Genomic DNA, 21,968 nt, shown 5'->3' with positions numbered 1-21,968 from the left:
GAGAGACCACTGAGAGAATTCACAGTGGCCATAAGGTTAATGGTAGAGGATCTATATCCTTTGTTCTTCAGACTGATGTCAGATCTAGGCTGTCCTATCAAAAACCTGCTTGGTAAATGAACTTCCCATCATTTTTGTAGCACCATTCAGCTGTCCTTGTAAAACAGTGAACACATTGTCTCCAGTTATAGTAATCCGTGGTGTTTATCATGTTAAGAGAAACTCAAGCTATTGCATGATTACCCACCATTTGGTAAGGAAACCTCATGCATCCAACCCAGATCTGCACCTGATCCACCTCCACCCTGTGGTCACAAACGAGCATGTTACACAGAGGAAACCTCTTGTGATTTTGCTTTTGGGGTCCACACCATTGGTTTCTGCTGCTTGCATAAACACACATGCACGTGGATAAACAACACCCCAGCAGTGGCATTTCCATAACCAATCTTATATGCTGACTTTTCACAAGCAATTTATTATTGGTTTCTCTCAAGCTCTTCTCTAACATATTATTTTTTTTCCATTTTTCTATTTTCAGATGTCAGGGTCAATCTGTTTCCACTTTTTAAGGACACAGCCTAATGGGACTTGACTATCCAATCACAACCCTGCTTGATGTTACAGCTGGAGAACTGAAGATAGCATTTTCTGATTGGTTCCAGGTGCAGGCTTGGAAACTGTGTTCTGAGCATCTACCTTGAGTCTCTGTGACTGATGTCATGCCCACTTGTTCAAGCGGTTGCTCCCTCTCCAACCTTCCTACTGGCTCATTCTGTCAATCCTAACCCCTCTTTGCCTCTACAGAGTGGTGTTGGAAATGTGTCCCATGAATTAATGGACAAAGAGGAGACAGACATGGTGTGAAATGCAGGTTTCTCTATTGACTAGGTAGCTTTCCTTCACAAGAGCACCCAGAAAATGACAATTATGCTTTTTCCTTTTGAAGTTTTGTTTTTCAAACTGAGTTGAAACTGGTTAAAAGTATTCTGGAACACAACTCCCACTGGTGCTGTTGGTGCTCATTTCCAGCCTCATAACACAATTTTTCTAAGAACTTTGCTATCGCTTGCCTTCTCCAGTTTCCAGTAAGAGCTGAACTTAAGCGGGGTTCCCTTACAAAGGCTTAGGAAAACTTGTGCTCAGCAAAATCATAGGAAAACAACTCAGAATCTTTTCCCCTACTGAAACCCTAACTACAATTTGAGAAAAATAAGGACCATATCTCCATGGTGCCCTCAACTGGTATAGAAACACAGTGCTATATTCAAATAACCCCCCAGTTTATGCACGCTACAAATCCACGCAAAATATCTAAAAATGTTCCTGCCTGAGAAGAGGTTAGGTTTCATTTATAAATGCTGATTTTCAGCTTCAATGTCCAATAAAATATGCAAATAAAGTTTCCCTGGTTTTCACTGGTTAGGAACAGAGGAAAAGCCTGGTGTTTTTTAGGAGGGTTTTGGGGTAAGAAGTCTTGGAAGGAAGCCTGTGTCCAAGCATTTGGCTGCATGATTTCCTTTGTATGCCCTTCAGTAAGTGTGAATGTGCCATAACATGTGTCTTGCTCTGGAAATGAATTTGGTAGGTGGAAGGGTCACCGGCACAATTCAACACTCTGAGTTTCAAAGAATTCATTCTGCTTGGGTAAAGAGCTCATCCAATAAAAGAAACTGATTGACTCTATTTAAATTATACACTATCACTTTATTATCTATAAACACAAATTTGTTCTTAAAACAGTATTTTACTTTCATATTTTTACTTCCATTAAAGCAACAGCACCCTACTGCAAAATTAATACTATAAAATCGAGGCTCCGATACATATTTCTTGCCTTTGTTAAAAAGTGACAGAAAAGATTGCACCACTCCAATAAGAACACTTTTTTTAGACTCCTTGTTTCATTTTGATTTCTTCTTTGTTGTTGTTGTTGTTGTTGTTTTGTTTTGAACTTAACTTCATGCTTCCCAAGTGCTGTGCTGCTGAGCTGGATCTTGGGTCCCCTGACCTTGAAATGCACTGTAACGAGGGGCTATTTCAAAGGTTAATTCGTTCTCCTTTCACAAGCCGGGCTCGAAACTTCCAAAAATCCTGAAAATGATTCCAAACAGAAAGAATGTATAGAGCATTTCCACTGGCCTACTTGCCATAAGATAAAAATGACTTCCAGTTTCCACATGTGGGTAAAAGGAAAAAAACCTAGTAAGTTACATAAATGCAACATATTCTGAGACTCCAATTGATCTATGGTAGCACTAACTACACTAAGTCAGCGCATCCCTCAGGGTCAGCCCTGGCTAATCTGGCACGACGCTAGTTACGGTGGCGGAACTGGAAGGGTGGGATACTTGGTCACAGTGCCATCTGCTGCCTGTCACCCTGCTCAGGTCCCACACCTGATTGGATCATAACCGTGAATATGGCGCTGTGGTTACTGGTTTCTATCCCCTCTGTCTTCACAAAACAATCTAAATGTTATTGTTTCTTTTTTAGCTGTTTGTTCAAATGAATGATTTGGGAATTAGGCCTGAATCTGAAATCTCACTCAGCTGCTTAGGTCTAAAACCTTCGGGACTCTTAATTTCTTCCTTATAGCATGGAGCTCTCCAATTGTTTTACTGGGTTTTGGTGAAGAAAATAAGGAAAGAAATGTAAAAGTGCTTTTTGCACTTGGAAAAATTTATGTTGCGTATTGTTATTCTAAATAAACCTGATAAACTATAATTTATAAGATAATTACATAGATAGGCACTATTTACTGGAGTCTTGATAAAACACACGTGTAATACACACTCCAAGGTTCCTCAGTGGCCATTCATCTCTGTTCCATGCAAATTATCCCTCAGAAAACTCCAGTTGCAAAGCAACCAAAATGAAAACCTGCTCAGGCACTGCCCTCCCATGAAGTCTTTCTGGAATTCCTAATGCATATGCATTCTATTCCATACGAATAAAGGAGGTCTGTGGTTGAGATTGCAAACTTTTGCCTTTACCCCTATGCCTACAGAAAGAAGCTTTAGCCTTTCATCTCCTCTCATCTGACTCTTTCCCAGCCTGCGCTGTGTGGAATGGGGTTCCCCACTTCACACCGGGCGACCAAAGACCTAGGAAGACCCTGTCAGATCTCAAGGCCCCAAGTGGGGAAGCGAATGTGCAAACTGAAGCGCCCCCCCCCCCCCCCCCGGCCTAACCCCCTGGTGGGTTAGGAAGGCTTCTGAAATGAACCCTAACCAAGCACTCTAGACTTTAAGTGAAATGAGGTGTTCATTAAGCAACTGAAGAACAGAAGAATCTGATACCTCTGTCATTTCAGACACACATACCTTTAGACTGACATCAGTTAGGCCCATTTTATTAAATATTTTCATCACTTCCTTCTCAACGTTTTCTTGATTGGTACCCTTCACGTCGATGTAGTGGCAGCTGGAACTGGCAAAATGGCAGGAAATTGCCTGTGCAGAATGAATACATTGGTGCTGAAGAAAATTTCCTGTTTACAGCAGCAATCACGCAGGGAGTTCTCCTTCCAGAAAATCAGTTTTTTCACTCAGGATTTAACGCCTCCATTGGAAGTCTGATCTGTGGAATCCTAAATCCCTCTGTAGCTTGGCCCCATCCTCCGCCCCCAACCCCAGCTAAAAGTTAACTGAGAAATTACAAAGATTTTTTTAAAAAAACTAGCTGTACCATTTATTTTAAAAGTCTATGTAGGAGATGAAACATGGTTTCCTAACCAAGAGGTCTCTAATGTTTTAAGCATTTATTTTCCCAATGAGTAGACATCCTGAAACCCTACAAAAGAAGGCATCCTGCTGTTTATCATCTCCTTTGTAATAAAGGTTGAATTTGGGGTGGGCTCTCACGTTAATAAAATATGAAATATATGTGAAAACTGAAAATACCTTGAGAAGGAAAGTAGTACACATCTCCTCCAAAGACATTTAAAGTTTGGTAACACTGATGCTATCGTCTATCTTATTTCCTTCTGAGGGTAAAACTAGCTTCTCCCTTTTCTAGGATCTTCTCATCCTAATCAGATGCCCTGTCCATTGCACCCACCATGGGGCCACAGAAAAGGGCATCTAAGCTGCAAAGCAGTCATTAAAACTCACCTCCTCAACAAGTTAATTATCTCGAGGTGATGTGCCCATCAGAAGGACTTTCTGCTTTGCCCACAAACATCAGCACCCAGAGCCTGGCAGAGCCATGTCACAGCCTGGCACAAAGGGAAAGATGTGCTGATGGGGTGGAGGTAGGGTGGGGAGAATGTGTCCTCCTGTGTCCATGCTGGGTAATTTTCTAGAACGTTCAAGTCATCAGGAAAATACTGAAAAACTGTAAAGTCAGAATATTCAAACTCACATTACTTGTGAGCTATAGATATGCCCTAATTCTGCAGCCCCGAGGACAGCACAGGGTGCTACCCTATCTTTTATTAAAAATGTTGGTGCTGCACACAGCATAGATTTTCACACACATTCTGATTTACTGAAATAGTATTTAACTCAAGCACTGATGGTTTCTGGCAGCCCCTTCTGCTTTGTCCTAAGGTGGCTTCTCAGTTGCTGCCGCTTGATGCCAGCCCTGCTGAGCTAGCAAGAATCTAGGCAAGGTGGAGAGATTCTGGGGAGACCGCAGGGATCTGTGGGAGCCACAGGACAAACTGTAAAGCCCCAACTTAGTAAGGACAGCCCTGTTATCATGGAGACCCCACTGGAGTCTCCACGGAGAACAGTGAGAAGTCCAGAAACTAATGACAGATTTTGTCAGATTTTCAATGTAAGCAATAAAACCATTAAATCTAAAATACCCCAAGACTGAGGTAACAAAGTCAGGGCTGCCTGCTAACTTTGACTTCTGAGCAGCTAATTCAGAAACTTTATTTTGGATCATAAAACACTGGAAACTTTCCTCTGCTAAGCTTATGAGCAGTGGCTCCAAAGGAAGCTAGTATTCTACAGCAATTTCTCCACCGGTCATGATTCCCTGTTGACAAGATTAGGCAGGGTCCTAAGGTTACCTGCAATCTTACTGACAAGGGGGAAAAAAAAAAAAAAAACAAAACTATAAGGGAGGCAAATAAACTAGACTTAAAATTTGGTTTGCGGAAAAGTCCTAAATCTTTGACATGTTAACTTAGCCAGACCATGTCTCAAAATTTAAAAGGGTGGTGGTTTAATCACTGGGATGTGGTGGGGAGAGAAGTGGGGAAGTAAAAGAAACATCTTGTGGTCCTTCTCCATAGTAATGATATTTTTTTATCATTATGTTACTTAACTATGTACAAACAGTAAACCCAAAATAAATCAACAACTTACATTTAAGGTTCTTTTGGGACTATAAAACCGAAACACATTTTCAAACAAAATTAGAAGTCAATAAAATTCAGATTAACAGCACTAAAAAAATCTTTTGTGCACTACAAAATTTTAAGATTTTTGTTTCTAACCCACTCATTTTTGAAAACTGTGGCCATGTGAACACATACTTTCCTGAATCCTTGAGTTCTGTTCCGCCCAGATCCGTGGATGAGCAAAGGGTGAAAGAAAACTGTGTCTCCCTTGTCCATTATGAGGTGCACGCGGGCATTGTCCTTCTGATAGTCCTGGATACCGTGGAACACTATGTTCACTCCACCCTGGGCACAGAAGAGAAGCCAAGTCTACACCTGAGAGCCATCATAAACAAAACTTTGACCAGGACTCAGCAGAGAAAGCTGCCGAGAGAAAAACCCAGAGCAGATGCTTATAGTTTATGTATATCAAAATTCCACAGGGATTTCAGGAACTCTCAGTCTTAACCCTGCAATACTGTGAATCTCCTCTCCAATTGTCTGTCCTAAACTCATCACCAAATCCTGTGCTAGACCACGAGGATTCATTTTCTTCAGAACTGATTCAAACCTAGTATTCATGGATGTAAAAGCCTTTGGTATTCCCCAGCAGAATGGTAGAACCCAGCAATTAAACATACTGAGCAACACGGAAAGGAAGGAGCCATTACGACTGGTGAACCTCACAGTAACTACGCTAAGCAAAACAAGCCACACCCCTAAAAGTGACCACATGATCAGACTTATATAACCTTTTAGAAAGTGCAGACTAATCTATAGGAACAGAAAGTAACTCAAGTGGTTGTCTGGGACAGGAGGGTGGTATTTTCTTGTGTAACTATACATGGATGTGCCCCAAAAATGCACAAGCGCCTGCCTGGTAGGTGCGAGGTTGTGAGTTCGATTCCTGCTACCAAAAAATCGATCAGTTAATCAATCAGTCAAACCAACCACAAAACAATGCAGAGCAAGGGGAGGGAAGGCAGAAGAAGGGGAAGTTAAAAGAATTAAGCTGTGTTCTGTACACCATCCAACTCCCTGTGGTGAATGTGACCAATATGTACTGCAGACTTGTACTCATAAAAATGAAGCTTAAAACGCCTGGTGCTTTAGCACCAGTGTGAAGCCCTGGGTTCAATCTCCAGTACAAAGGGAGGGGGAGGCTCCCATGCTCCCGTAGTACACAGGGGACTCATTGGTGTTAAACAGTCCTAATGTACCTTGTTAGACTGTCTTCTGCCACTCCCCCAAAAGCACCCCATCCCACTGGATAGTGAGCTCCCCGGGTCCTTCCCAGGCCACAGCCAGGTTTGAATTTGCCCTTTACTGTCTGCTACAGGAAAGTCTACCCTGTCCTGTTCAGCTGGAACACCAGCCTCTGCTGGCCTTCACTTTGCTTCACCCTGAGGACCATCAGTCAGTTAAGACTTGGCACCTGCCCAGTGAGTGGGGTGGATGTGTTTATGTCTGACCCCTGCAGTTAGGCCTTAGGATCTCAGATCTTACGCTTCACCAATCCAAGTCCTCCCACATTAGCTGGCTTTCAAACTTGTGTTGAAAAAACTCACTGATGAACATTTTACCTGACAGCCTTGAGCTTTCTCTAATCCAAACTATAAATCTCAGGACAGTGCTTGGCTAAGAAAGGAAATGTCTCATCCCCATGGATAAAACAGTGACAGATTCTGATCAAGATGCAGGGGTTAGGCAGACCTACCTCCCACTCAGGGTAGCCATGTGGCTTCAGGGAGCTTTTGTGGGAGCCTGGAAGCACGACCAGACAGCCATTGCTCCGGTCAATGTGCTCCATCGCAGTCCAAGCAGCCACAATGCGATCGCTGGGCCGAAAGGAGAAATAGTGCAGATCCTGGTGCATCGGGTGCCGTGATGTCTTCTTGCCTGAAACAGAACTTGCTATCAAAAGATGCTTCAGCCAGGGGTGCTGGCGCACACCTGCAATCCTAGTACTCAGGAAGCTGAGGCAGGAGGTTCATGGAGAGTTTGAGGCCAGCCTGGGCTACACAGTAAGTTCAAGGCCAGTCTGAACTACAGAGTGAGAGCCTGTCTCAAAAAAAAGGATGGATGGATGCAAGGAAAAAAGGAAGGGAGGGAGGGAGGGAGGAAGGAAAAAGGAGGGGAGGGAACAAAGGAAGGAAGGAAGGAAGATGATCGAGTCTCAGAATTCTTATCCTTTGAGGGAAAAACTAGAACACTGTAACCTATCTGCAAAAACCAAACAAATGAAACAAAGCTGTAGGGAAGCAGCCCTAGGAAGTGAGCCCCGAACCGAAATAGTAAATCTCACAAGGCTCCCAGTCCTATGCTTCCTTCTCGGTTATTGGAGGCTGGGACCTAAAACTCTGCTCACATCTCTGCACAGACGTCAGTGCCTCTCCTGCACTTCATTTCCTTGTCATAACGGATCCTGCTACAAGGTACCAAAGTATTTTTAAAAACAGGGAGTAATTAAAGAGAATGGCACAGAATCACATTTGAGCTTGCTTTCTAAGTCGATGCAAATGAAAACAGTTCGCTAAGGTTTTCTCCACAGAACGATGGGAATCCTGGGTATGGTTAGCATCCAGTCCAAGGCCATGACCACCTGGCCATTTCCCCCAGCTTTGCTCTTGGAACTTGGTCTCTGGTCACCAGATCTCTCTGGGCAAGACACATGTGGAGGAGGACATTTAAAAGTGAAAGTGACCTCCAGTCCTATTGCATTCATCCCTGCTGTCAAAAGACAGAGCAGAAAAGGATGAAGGATTCTCCTGGCTGATTGCTGCAGTTGGTTCCTTGTGAGGTCCACAGAAATCTCAGTAGAACCTCTGGGGATAATTATTCAAATGCAGACACCTAAATTCTACTTACTTCTGAATCAGTCTCTCTGCAAGTGAGGCTTTAGGGTCTACCTTTTGGCAAGCACAAGACATTTTAAGAACTTGAATGTGTGATTGATTGAAGTATCTTTGTGTCAGATCAGGAATGCAGAATCTATGCTATCATGGCTAGGAATGGCTGGTAAGGCACAGAAGTACTGAATAGATATGAATAATACATGAAGAGTTATGTTGTTAAGGTGCACTTTCGTGTAATCACCTAAAAATCTTACAATAAACCTAAAGCTAACATCAGAAATCACTATTATAATAGCTTTTTAAAGTTTTAAGTAAAAGTACATACATTCATTCATTCAAAGTTTGACAATACCCCTGATCAGGTTTCCAAGATCAACTTTACATTTTAACTACAGTGTTTTTCTCTTGTTTTCCCTAAAAAATAAGTCTTTTACCAGTATCTGGAGGTTTGTTTATCAGCATTGTGTGCATAGCCATAATATTAGGTCCAGTAAAGCACTCCACATATTTCAGAATCTAAAACAAAAGGGGGAAAAAGTTAACTTAATGGAAAATCAGAGGTAAGAGGCACACAGCACAGCTACCCACACAAGAACCAAGCTGGTGGCCAGGCATGGTGGTACATGCCTGTGATTCCAGCACTCAGCAGGCAGGAGGATCATTAGGTCTAGGCCAGCCTGAATGAGACAGTATGACCCTGTCTCAAAAAAGAAAAAGTAACAATAAAAATAAAAGGTATAAAGTGCACTCAAAAGTGACATATTAGTCAGTTTTTTGCTGGAACAAAATATCTGCCATCCACAATCCACAATTTAAAGGAAGGAAAACCTTATTTTGGCTCAAGGTTTTAGGGTTTCAGTCCATGGTGACCCAGCTCCAAGGCAAAACTAGGAGGAAGCACATGGGAGAGGAGACTGTCCACCTCACAGCAGCCAGGAAGCGGCGCCCTGAGGAAGGGGTCAGAGACCAGGTTTAGATCCCAAGGCTGTACTCGCTCCACCGACTCCGAAGTGTGCTTTAATGAAGACTAACTATTGCACTGACTAAAAGTTGTCTGAGATCTGCTGTAAGTGAAAAAAAATAAGGCAATGGATAATATGTGCCTGTGTGATATGCACAAAAAATGTGAGGGCATACAAATAAGCTTGCATACACATAACACAGCTCCAGATGAATACACTAAAAGTTTCATGGAGCATCGGGCCAGAGGCAAAGGATCTCTTCAAGTTAGGACCTTCTGTACTGCCAGCGTGTGTGTATAAACACGCTTTACTTGAAAAGAATACTTTTTTTAAAAAAATTCAATTTAAATTTAAAAACAAACTCATACCTCTATGGTCCAGAGTCGTAACAAAACAAAACAAATGACTTTATAAATAACAGCCCCAAATTTTACTCCTGTGGATACTGCTGTGTTGCAGGGCTCAGAAGAGCTTTCTTTTCAATCCAGAATTCCTGTCTTAGAGGAAGAGAACCAGAGCATAGGTTCGAACCATAGCAAGGTTTCGAAGTCCTGGCTCTGCTGGGTGGGATAATTTTTAGTCTGGGCAAAGGGTTCTTCTGTGTGTCTCAGGATCTCTGGGCCCATCAGCAGCATCTCTGGCCCCTACCCATGAGAAGCCAGTACCACACCCTCCCCACTGGTGTGATGATAAGACATGTCTCCAGACACCACCAATGCCCACCGTGGGGTAAAACCACCTCCAGGGGAGAACCACTGTGCTAGCACCGTATGTGAAAAGGGATGGAATCAAATAAAACGCAAACTTGCGGACAGATATGCTGACTGCTAAGCAGAAACAAGTAGAGGCAGAGCCCTTACCTGGGGGAGAGTGCAGTATCTAAAGAGCTCTTCATCTTCTTGGAAATCCTGCACCTTGGAAACCACCTTCTCACTTACAGTGTGTTCTGACTTCAAAATGCTCACATCTCTCATTATCTGTATTCCTGGGGGTTCCACCTCCTTTCTGCAGATCTTCTCAAACTCATCCCTGGAAAATTAAATTCACAGTGTGATTTTCACTGGCTCTGAGCACCACGCTGGCCCTGTCCTGTGGGAAGATTTGCTAAGAGTCAGCCTTCAGGCCTGGTACGGTAATTCTGATGGGAAGAGGAGAAAAAGGCCAGATTAGGCGTGCTATCCTCCCAGTAGAAACTAAAATACTCCTTCTTGGTGATGTACAACATTTTGGGCACCAGGACCAGTTTATGGAAGGTGATTTATCCCACAAAGTGGGGAGGGGAGCAGGATTCAAAGGAGCCAGCAATGTGGGTTTCTCACATATACAGCAGGGTTCAGACTCCTGTGACTGCCAGAAGGGAAGGCAGGGGGTGCCGCAGAGACAGATGAAACTTCCCTGGCACCTCTTGCTATACAGCCTGTGGTCCTAATAGGATTTACAGGTCTGGTCAGTGACCTGGGTTGGGGCCCCCTGGTTTAGCAGATACATAGGGAAACATTTTTTGATGTGGTTACACTGGAAGGATACTGGTTGAATACGCCTGATCTGAAATGCTTGGGATCAGACGTATTTAAAATTTGTTAACTTTTTTATGTATTGTTTTTTATTTTAATTAATTACTGGTACCAGGATTTGTACTCAGAACCTTGTGCTTGCCAGGCAGGTGCTGTGCCACTGAGCTGTATCCCCAGCCCAGATTTCTTAATTTTTTAAAAATGTTGGCATATAATGAGACATCCTAGATATAAGATCCAAGTCTAAACACAAATTACATTTATGTTTCCCATACCCTTTACACACCTAGCCTGAAAGTGACATTATACTAATCTGCTGGCATGAGATTGGGTGTGGATTTTCCACTCGTGGTGTTTGAATGGTGAAAAAGTTTTGGATTTTAGTGTATTTTTAGATTTTGGAATTTTGGATTAGGGATGCTCAGAGCAAATACTTCTGTAACACCCATCATATACAGGCCCTGTGCCAAGTGCTGCCCACATATTTTTCCTTATTTTGTGCTAGCAACAGTGCTAGGACATAACTATTACTGTGCCTATTTTACAGATGGGGACCCAGAGCCTGGAAGCTGAGATGATTACCCCAGGTCACATCATGTCTGGCAGCGAGCTGTGATTAAAGCCACAGTGTAGCACATTAGCTCTGCTCCTAAACACTGCCTAAGGAACCACAGCATTGAAACAGTATTAAACTCCAGGAGTGGAGGCACACGCCTGTAATCCTTCCCTGAGGAGGCTGATGCAAGAGGATCACTGCAAATTCAAGGCCAGCCTGAACTACCTGTTGAGACCCTGTCTCAAAAAGCCAAAAAACTCCAAATCACTTTATACAAATAATACATATTTTTGCAAAATAACAAATAACATTACTGTACCGAAAGCGTTGAATATCAGCATCAGATACCAGTTTTTTAATGACAAGAAATCCGTTATCTTCATAAAATTTTCTCTGCTCCAATGTGAGGATGTCATTATCCAAAGTATATCTGAAGGACACAAAATATTCCCAAATGAAGACCAAATTTTAAATGACAACCTAATAGCATGTACCAAGAACCTAAGAAATACTGATGCTTTTCAATGTAACATTTCTGAAACTTTAATAATCTGAAAAAAATTTAAAAGCTTTAAAGCATTAACTGTAGTCACCAAAAATGTGTACAAGTGAAAGGAAAATTAATGACATAACTATTTAATGAAATATAACTCAGGCATTAAAAATAAGGACAGTACCATCACGTGACGGCAATAAGTGTGATTGCAATGATGTAAAACAAGGCACTACACGTAAAACAGAGTGCAAAGAAATACACTCCCGCCACATTTTTAAAAATAGGAATTGCTTTTCAGTAATATCATCATGTATTTTTTTCAGATTTCCTTCTATTTCTCTTTTTTTAAAAACAATGAATATATATAGTTTTTCAGATGGGAAATCAACATATTTTACATTTTAATTGTCTAATCAATATATTCTTAGAAGTAATCTAAGTAACAAAATCCAAGTGAGAATAGGGTACAGCCACAAACTCAAATTCTTAAGATTGAAATGGTGTCTATGTGAAAATATTTTGAAGCGCAAGGTCTTCCCTTTAAAGATGAGTTAAGATAATGAACTTGTTTATATAGTCCCAGCAATTTGGAAAGCTGAAGCAGGAGGATTGCTTGAGCCTAGGAGTTGACAACCAACACGGGAAACAGAGGAAGTCCCTGTTTCAGAAACATGTATATATACACGGCATGCCATGTAATATACATAACATACATACACACATATTCACCAGTGCACTAGCTAATATATCCACAGAACCACAATTTAAGTATGATACCTTACGCTTGGATTTTCAAAAGTCAGATTATGTATTTTCTGGTAGTTTTCCTTTTTTCTGAATTTTTAGAATTCATGTAAAAAATTAAGGTAAGGGTCTTCTAGATGCTCCACACTTGTGATCATTAGAACAAATCCTATCCTTGGGAGGCTGAGGCAGGAGGACTGCTGTATTTGAGGCCAGTCTGGGCCACATAGGAAGCTGAAGGTACCTGAACTACACAGTGAGACTCCGTCTCAAAACAGAAAGGATAAATCCCGGAAGAGAGCATTACTAAATTGTAATCAGCGGCACGCTGTTTTTGTGTTATTACCACTGGTTAACGTTTATATTCATAGCACAATTAAAGATGGAAATTCTCCCAATCTCTGTTAGTTTATCAAAAAGTTTGTGCTATCATTGTTTGTTTTTATGCGTAGATACTATAACCTGAACAACTACTTCTAAGATAGCAAAATACAATTTATTAATCAGTGTTAATTTCCTGTTTTTTTTTAATCTGTATCATTTATATCCTTTTTTTTCTGTTTGCTTTAAAATAACCCAGAAATTGGATGCACAGTACTTACTGGAACTGCTGAAGCTGGACACCGGCCGGGGACGCAGTCCCTGAGGTGGGGTGAGCTCCCTGGGACATGAATTAAGGCAAACAGTGTTTGGGAGCCAGTGTTTTCCAGGCACAGCTGCCTGCCTGGCTACAGTTCTTGGAGAGGCATTTTCCTCAGTGGACACCAGGTGCCCCGGGTTCATGCATAGCCCTGACTGGCAATGTGGACACATAAAGCCCAACATCTGCATCTCTTTGTGTCAGGCATAACAGCCTAAGGAAGTGACAGGAGAGCCTGGAGGAGGAGCTGGAGAGGTCAGTGATCAACCCGCATCACACTGAGGGAAGCCACCAAGCCAGGCTCAGCCTCCACCCAAGGCTCTGACCTCTGTTACAGTTATGTCTCCTGTTTGTGTGGAGGTGTAAAACTGACAGTACAGGAAACCAGGAGTGACAGACATATTGCTGCTGGCTGTGTAGTTAAGCCTCCTTAAGGTTTTGTTATCAGTGTTGGAGATGGTGGAAATGAAGGTGGGGCACTGTGGGAGCTTGTATAAAGGGTAGGGAGAGGCTGGATTTGAGTTGTAGGCAAGAACAGGACAGATCCAGATAGTAAGACAGTTGTGTGTAAAGAAAGGGTTTGGAATCTGCAGAGAGTAGGTTTTGTCAACTTCCACATATGCTGTAGCTTGGCATTAACTCACACCATCCTGAGCCCTGCATTTACAGTGCCCTATACTTGACTCAGGAAAATGGAAAATCACTCAAGATTATAAGGCCCATGAGAAAAGCAGAATGAGCTGCATCCACAAGAGAAAAATTAACCTGCTCAACAAAAGAAGCAGGATACAGGTGTCAGCCAAAAATTAATGTGAGATTCTAGCTAAACTGTTTCCAGCAGAATGTCTTTCTGTGATTCTCTGTTTAAAAGCTTTGTAACTTTCTAGTTCAGGGCCACTCAGTGGGACTCTGAAATGGGTCCACAACAGTGGTCGCTGAGCTCAGCTAATTAAATTCCAAATTTATCAATTTGGCGGCTTGAATTCCTAAATTGTTTACGAACCCACATCAAACGGACACTGAAGACCAGCCTGAAAACTCAGGAAGACACTGTGTGTGGCCTCCTGTCAACAAGGTAACATAGGGTGTTACTTGAGATGTCCCCCCTAAGACAGAGACTTCAGGGGGGAGCAGCGATGCTGAGCAGAGCAGCCAGCGATGAGCCCAAGGCAGGGGTGACTTCTGCTGTGGGGGCAGGGAAGGTGAGGCTGACCTGCTCTCTGGTGGACAGGGCAGCCGCACTTCCAGTGGCCCTCTTGGCTGCAGATGTCATGGCCGCAGGTCAGGGCAGCCTCGTGGCCAGAGTTGCTTATCTACTGCACTTGAAGCCCATGGGGCGGCGGTTGGGTTTTTAGATTTTTTTTCCTCTGCCCTGTGTTTTATTTTGAGCTCCCAGTGCCACTGCAGCTGCAGCCTCTGTAGCCAGGAGTTGGCCTTGGAGTTCAGCTTGGCCTGAGGCCTTTTTAAGATCACCCTGGAATGTAACCTTTTAAAGGGTGTCCTGTTTTTGTTGTTTCTGTCTACTGTTGAAGACATGGAAAGCCACATCTAAAAGGTCTCTCTGGGGGGATTGAGGACCCAGGTCTGCCTTTTTGAGTTTAGTCTGAATGTCTGTTGTTGTCTGAGAAATAAAACGGGAGTTTAATCTTTTGTTGAGGGGACAGAGTGGAAGTGAGAATAACATAAAGCTTTTTGTAGATAGGACTCAATAATGTATTTAAGCTTTTTGATATAATTGTATGGGTCAGCAGCAAAGGATGTTCCATGCTGGAAGATTCATGAGAGATGAGAGAGGGAAAAAGGAACATGAATGTAGATGATGTCTTTGGTACCTGTCACCTCACAAAGGGGAAGGAGAGGATGGAGTGAGCCACACGTCAAAGGTGGTTGGGGTAGGGATAATGAAGGCAGCATGTGGGAGGGTGCCAGATGGTGGCAAGTGTCAGGGGCCACAAGACGGTGGTGGAGAAAATGGTGCCCGTGGAGTGGTGGAGGAGCAGGAAGGGGAGGGGTGAGGAGGAGAGGAGAGGAGGAGAGGAGGAGAGAAGTTGGCAGTGGAGGAATAGTGGGGCAGGTAGGAGGTGGAGGCGAAGATGGTGGCAGAGAACCAGGAAAGCTTTGTGGGTACGGGGGTGAGAGGAGAAGGGATATTGTCTGTAAGGTCAGTGAACTGTCAGGTAAGGTTCTGGCAGTGTGGAGCAGGCCGAAATCTTTCGGGCTGCCTCCCAGGCCCGAATGAGGGAGAGGCATGTCCTGAGAGCAAAACCTGACTAAAGTAAGGAACCCGACCATTTCCCCCATTAAGGTAACAAATCACAGAGGGTGGCAACTGAATTGTAGTTCTGAGGAGCCTCTGGGGCAATGAGTGTTTAGAGATTGGAGGTTACAGAGCTGTCTCAACAGGGACCCAAGTGGAGTGTGTTTTGCTGAGCAAGAAGTAACTTTGCTCTCTGTGATTGAATTGGAGGTGAGCCAAAAGGCTGAAAGCCAGTCACACCCCTGTAAGGTCAGCACCCCTGCAGGGGATGTGACAGTGAGATCCCCAACACCTGTGTGCTGCAGTCATCACTGGTGGAGCAAAGAGGGGGGCCTAGAAGGATGGGGTCCCAGCATAGGCCTACGACTTAAAGAGACAGGCATCCCAGCAGCGAGAGGTGGCTCACCTGTGAGAACCAGAAGAGATGAGATGAGACTGGGCTGGTGTTGGGTGTGTGGCAGCTAGTATCGGCAGTCAGTGACAGGGATCCCTCAGAAGTGAGGAGTGAAAGAGAGACAGAGAGAGAAAGAGTGGCCTGCAGAGGCAGGGGAGTCCTCAAACTGGGGATAGACCCCCCCAGGAGCAGTGGCCCCTGTCCACTCTGAGTCTGAACGGTACCAACTAATTATGTTTTGGCACTCAACCTGAGGCGGCACAGAAAAGGCAGAAGAGGGGGCAAAGAACAGAAAGGCCTTTGATATGGGCATGGAAGAGTTTCACAGAGGTGCAGGGGCTCTCAGCGAGAACCCAAGTGAAGTTATTTTTTACCAGTTCTGGCTAGGGGAGGAATTTGGTGGGCAAAATGACATACTGACCGCTGATCTGAAGGGGCATATCCGCCTGTGTGAAATAGGAGACAGATTTCCTGGGGGCTGGGGGTGGAGGCTAGGGTGGTTGTGGGATGGTTGGGATTGGAGAGGGCTCGGCACACTCCCAAAAAGGGAGCAGGTTTAATCTCTGGAATAAGGAGACCGCAGAAGTCACTCTTGGAGAGCTAAGTTGTTTCTCTGGGTCCAGTACCAAGTTGGGCGGATGTCATGTTACAGACAGCTAAACCTTAGGCTAGCAGAATCTATCAAGTGCATGTTTGCAATATATGCACTTTACAGTCCTCTTGGGGAGTAGTTACTCTCCATAATACTGAACTAGGGATGTAACTCAGTGTAAAGACCCTGGGCTCAATCTCCAATATTCTAAGATAGATGAAAATTAAAAAAAAAAATTCAACTTTTGAAGTAAGGAGAGAAATGTGGTCTATTTACAAAAGGTATTTAATTTAGAGGGACTTCAGTTCCAAATATTCAAAATACTTTGGCTGATACTTAGGAGCAAAAGTCTATGAAATAAATCATCCTAAGAACAGTATGAGCCAGCCAAGTATAATTTTAAACATCTGAAAGGCCCAAAAATTCCTTTTGTAAAATTTCCTCTCCAATCATTGCAGGCTATTGCCATGGTGTTTCCTTTCTTTCTCCTTGTTTCTGAGTTGCTTTCGGAATGTCACTTCTCACAAGCATGGCACACTTCTGAAACAGTGGCTTTATGTAATTGGGTGACACCGACCAGTCCAGATAACAGCCAGCCAAAGATCTGTCACTGGCTCCTGTCTGTGTCCTCTTTGGCAGAAGATCACCGCCCTGGGCCAACTCTTCCCAGCCAAAGGTCGCTGTGTGGACATTAGCTTCCACCTTCTGTTAATATGCTTGTCCTCTCTCCACTAATTTCGTGCCGGGACTTTTGTTACTCCTAGAAAAATTTTTAATGATTTGAAAATGTTTACAATTTAAAGTTAGGTGAAAAAAATGAATGCCAAAAAAACATTAAAAGTGTGAAAATAATGGTTTGTGGCTGGTAGAACAAGGAGTTATAGGTACTTAATTTTTCCTTTCTACTTGTCTGCGTTTTTAAAAAACACATTGCAAAAATGATTACTCCATGCCAGGAGTGGTGGCTCACGCCTGTAATCCCAGCAGTAGGGAGGCTGAGGTAGGAGGATCGTTGCGAGTTCGAGACCAGCCTAGGATATAAGTGCGCTCAAGATTACTCCAAAATCCACACTCCTCTGAAACAAGGCTTGGGAGAAACCGTTACATTCACTGTAAACCTTGGCCGGTTATAGCCACAGCGGGCTATTTAGCCAAAATCACCTAAAGTTAAACACGCAGTGCTGGGGACTGATTTAGTTCAGCGGCACAGTGCCTCCCTGGCTACTGCGAGTTGGATTCATTGTACCACAAAATAAACAACAACACACCGCAGGGATCAGCAGCGGCGGGAGGCTGGAGACGCTATCTCACCAGACAACTCGGGGACAGAACACTGCCATCCTCCAGAAAGTGTAGGAGACACAGATGAGAAAACTAAATTCTATGCCCAGTGCTATCACAACCAGGAACAGCAGGAGCAAGAATCCAACGGATGTTCGCGAGGCGCGCAGGCTGAGGACGCAGCAAGAGCCCGGCGAGACCTCTGCGCTCGGGGCGGAGCCTGTGAGGGAATCGCCGGCTCGGAGGCTGCGCCCCGCGTCCCCGGGGACCGAGCCGAGTTGCTGGGGGCCTCGGGCGGCTGCTCAGCCTCAGCCCGCGGGCGCCCACCCAGGTCGACCCTGCGCTCAGGGCGCCCAAGCCCAGCGGGGCGGGCTGCGGGGCCCCAGGCCCGCGTCCCCTGCTGACGACGGCCCTCGGGCCCTCCGCGCGACGCGCAGCTGAGGCGGCCACGGGAGGACCCCGGGACATGGCTGCCCGACCCTCGTGACCAAAACACTTGCGCCCCAGGCTGCCTCCCCGGACGCCCGCATCCAAAGGATACCAGGGCCTTGGCTCCCGGACCCTCAAGGTGTCCCAGCACTATCTGCAGGCGGTAGTTAGCGCACATCCGGTGCATGGCTGCGGCAGAGTGGAGCGGGGACCGTCAAGCCTAACTCCCCTTATAGACCCGCCTCCGGCCCGCGCCCGGGTCAAGGGGCAGGAGTCTTGCCAGCGGGGAGGAGCCGAGGCCAATGGGGGCGGAGCAGAGGCCATTGGGGGAGGAGCCTAGGCCACAGGGGGCGGAGCCGAGGCCATCGGGGGAGGAACCGAGGCCGGCGGGGGCGGAGCCAATGTCCTCGAGGGCGGAGCCGAGGCCAGCGGGGGCGGGGCCCCGGGAGGGAGAGTCTCCACTAGCCCGGAAGGAGTTGCCAAGGAGGTTGGAGCAGCTGCCCAACGACCTGGGCTGAGCGCCCTTGCCACACTCTTCATCGCCTGGCCTGGAAGCATCCACGCCGCCGCCCTCTACCACACACGGAGTGAGCGTGAGCGTCCGGTGCGAGCCTCTAAAAGCCAGGGTTGTTCAAAAGAGACCCTCGATTTAGTGTAAGACCAGACCCAATACCAGGACTGCTTGGCTGGTCATATTTGTTAGAGAATGAAATAAGTACCTGAAAAGCCTGACCTACAAGTGCAACGTGATTTAAAATTTCCAACACAAAAACTGAACTTCGTGTAAGATTTCCTCCCATCCTATACTACCGAGAACTGACTTCTGCTTCTCTCTTCGCAGTCATTTTATAGTTTCTTTGCCTGAACCCCACTCCCATCCCTGTCGACCTACCTAAGTGACAGACAGAAAGGAGACACACGCCCCCAGTGGGGGTCAGCCTCACTGCAGCTCCAGCTGGCTGGGAGCCCTGTTTGTCCAGGAGAGAAAGCCCCCAACACAGCCGCACTTGTCAGGGCAAATTCAGACAAGCCTCCAGATTAGTGAAGCTTTGGGGCTCCCCAGCAACACACGCTGGTGCCGGCTTGGGCACCGTCTGGCGTTGCTCTTGCAGATGGGGATCCCAGTCAGGCACGTCCCCACAGATGAGCAAGAGGGATTGATGGTCACAACCACAATAAGTATGGCCACAGAAGGACAGTGCTGGACCATGCCAGCTGCAGGAGCACTCACAGAGTCCAAAGCCACAGAGAAGAAAGTGTGGACATTGCCTCTGGGTGGTAAATAAGGAGACTAGGACACAAGTGCTTTTGCTGACTGAAAGTTTTCTGCTGGCTGATGGCTCCAGAGTCCTTGCTTTGTGTGTGTGTATGCGCTGAACCCTGGACCTTCACGCTGAACTACATCACCAGTCCTGCTGGAGAGACTGTCAGAAAGTGGGCGGGATGACAAGGAGTGGTGATTTGCTTCTGTCCCTTGCCTTTGGGTCGTAGAGAGGAAGGAGGACATGCAGTGCAGGGTTTCCTCCAGGCCCAAGGCAGCTGTCCCTAGGGTTCCATGCTGGAGGTCTAGACATTTGACTCTGCTTGCCAGCGTCTCTCATACTGCCCCACTCTCCACCTTCAAGTCAGCTTCCATGCAAGAAGAAATTCTGGTTTGAAAGGAATTCAACTTGAGATGGGATTGAGCTGAGAATTGAATTTAAGATGGAATGGCTGCATCTGAAGCAAAGACACTTCTCTGATAATGTTCTTGGTCATGCCAATAAGATGAGCACTGATGGGAAGTCAGCTGGAGGTCTGAGAACACCAGGACTTCTTCCTTCTGCTTCTTGTTTCCACTCCTGCTTCTTGTTTCCACGCATTCCATTTTGTCCTCTTTCCTCTAATTCACAGCTCCCCTTCCTGAGACCCCATTGAAGTGCAGTTGGGCACAGTCTGTGAGCTGTACTCTGTGAAGGCCACAGAAGGCTTCTCAAACCAGGTAGCTTTTCCAGGATCTGGTTTCAGAGCTACCAGAAAGATTCATGGTGACCATTTCCGAATGGTGGGCCAAAGGCTCAGAGTATCTGCAGGTGACGCAGCCAGCACCCAAGTATCAGGAGAGAGTGTATAAGCTCCTCAGTGACACCTGCCCTCATTTTATCTTGGGTCTTTTTGATTCAGGAAAGACTCACCTCCAGAGACCAGGTTACTCCTGTACTCCTTCTCCAAACATTTTCTGTTCTAAAATCATACCTTCCCCTTCTCTTTGAAGAAGAAGAAGAAGATGGATACCAAATGAAGAAGAAGATGGATACCAAATGTCCAGATGCAGAAAAGATAAGTCTATCTAAGGTGGTATGGAGATCTGAGTCTCTGTGCAAGTCTTTGTTTCAATATGTTACTGTCCCTTATAGAAAGGCCTAGGACCTGGTTGTCCAAGGACTCCAGTTCTGGTCCTGGTCATCGGTAGCTGCTGTACCACATCTCCAGCTTCTACCCAAGCTCTTGTGGGTGATGTGGATGCAGGGTGAGCAGGATCAGCCTGAAACTCAGAGAAGTGACATCCTGCCCGATGATGATGAGACATGCTATCTCTGAGTGACCCTGAATATGGCTGAACTGTCCCTCTTAGTGAAGCAGTCCAGGAGGACAGGTCATCATCCTCCACTGTGATGGGAAAGGACTGTGGCACAAGGTGGAAATGGGAGGAGATGATTCTGAAGCACAGGGAGAGGATCAACTGAAAAATGGGGAATTTTAAGACTTGAGATCCAAAAAAGAAGACAACTATGTAACCTCTGGACCCATAGAAGCAAGAGGATGTTGTAAGTTACATGAACAGCAGAGAGATGGCAGAAAAACAGGAAGAAAGGAGACTGGAGAGGTCAATGCTCAAATGATTAAAAGAAGACCAGACTAATGCTTGAAAACAGGGAGTGGTTGTGGTAAAATGAGATGGATTTGAAATAACATCCTTTGTGTCCAACATAACGTCACAGATCCCTGGGTTTCGTGTAGTTGGCAGTGATAGTAGCCCTGGGTCTACTGACAGGTCTTGTGTATGGTTTGGGAAGCACTGATGAGCTTTTGTGTGTTTTTTGCCTTCTTCCTTGCTCCTCCACCTTGTCTCCCTATCAGGGACTGATTGGGCCCCAGTCTTCTAGAAGGAGTTACAGCGAAGGCTTAAATAAAAGGAAACAATGGAATATGGCTTTGGGGGAATCTAGGAAGATCAGGACTCTCTGGGAGCTAAATCCACGAGTTTTGGGATCATCCATATTTATGAGGTTTTCAGATAGTGGAACAAGATACTGAGGTAAAGGTGGGAAACTGAGCAGGACCTCGGGAGATTTCTGCTTGGAGATTTCTCCAAGCAGTAAATTTTTCTCATTAAGAGACCCATCTTATCTCTAAGGTTGACACTCATGGCACCATGGCAAGAGCCAATGACTGCAACTTCAGTCTTTTTTTTTTTGACTGGGATTTGAACTCACAGCCTTGCACTTGCCAGGCAGATTCTAGGCCGCTGAGCTACATTCCTGGCTGCTGCTGCCATCTGAGCTTCAGAACTGGGTGAAAACCAAGTGTTCTCACTTGTGGCTTTATGTTGCCCTCCAAGGTGTCACAGTGTCATCGACCAACACAGGTCTCAACCGTGACCACTGACGTGAGAGGTGCACTGCCTGCCTGCCAACTGTTGCTCTTTGAGCCTGGGCCTGGGGCAGACTCATGAGTAAATACATGAGTAAATACAGAGTATTTACTCTGAGTAAATACAGAGAGCTCATGAGTAAATACAGAGAGCTAAATACAGAGAGTGTCATGTTGCAGTGGTCTCCGTCACCACTTTCTTCTCTTTCTCCCCACCGCTTTCTTCTCTTTCCTTATTGTCCGTCTCCTGCAGGCCTTACCCTTCACTCCCCTCCAATAT

The 21,968-nt window shown here is 45.3% G+C and overlaps 1 protein-coding gene across 1 annotated transcript; it reads right to left on the bottom strand.

Moving 5' to 3' along the window:
* Nucleotides 1-1,686: 1,686 nt before the first annotated feature.
* On the bottom strand, nucleotides 1,687-18,350 carry Phyh (phytanoyl-CoA 2-hydroxylase). Its single transcript, XM_003468630.5, has 9 exons — nucleotides 18,168-18,350; nucleotides 13,065-13,123; nucleotides 11,542-11,652; nucleotides 10,013-10,181; nucleotides 8,625-8,706; nucleotides 7,053-7,234; nucleotides 5,492-5,641; nucleotides 3,327-3,455; nucleotides 1,687-2,094 (listed from the first exon to the last, which is right to left on the bottom strand). The coding sequence occupies exons 1-9, from the start codon at nucleotides 18,240-18,242 to the stop codon at nucleotides 2,041-2,043; spliced, it is 1,011 nt and encodes a 336-aa protein (XP_003468678.1). The 5' UTR covers nucleotides 18,243-18,350; the 3' UTR covers nucleotides 1,687-2,040.
* Nucleotides 18,351-21,968: the final 3,618 nt, after the last annotated feature.

Source organism: Cavia porcellus, unplaced genomic scaffold (assembly GCF_034190915.1).
Source record: "Cavia porcellus strain 051 isolate PalLab524CR breed Dunkin Hartley unplaced genomic scaffold, mCavPor4.1 scaffold_7, whole genome shotgun sequence".
Lineage (NCBI taxonomy): Eukaryota > Metazoa > Chordata > Mammalia > Rodentia > Caviidae > Cavia > Cavia porcellus.
The sequence above is the reverse complement of the archived record's forward strand: the minus strand, read 5'-3'. Positions and strand labels throughout refer to the sequence as shown.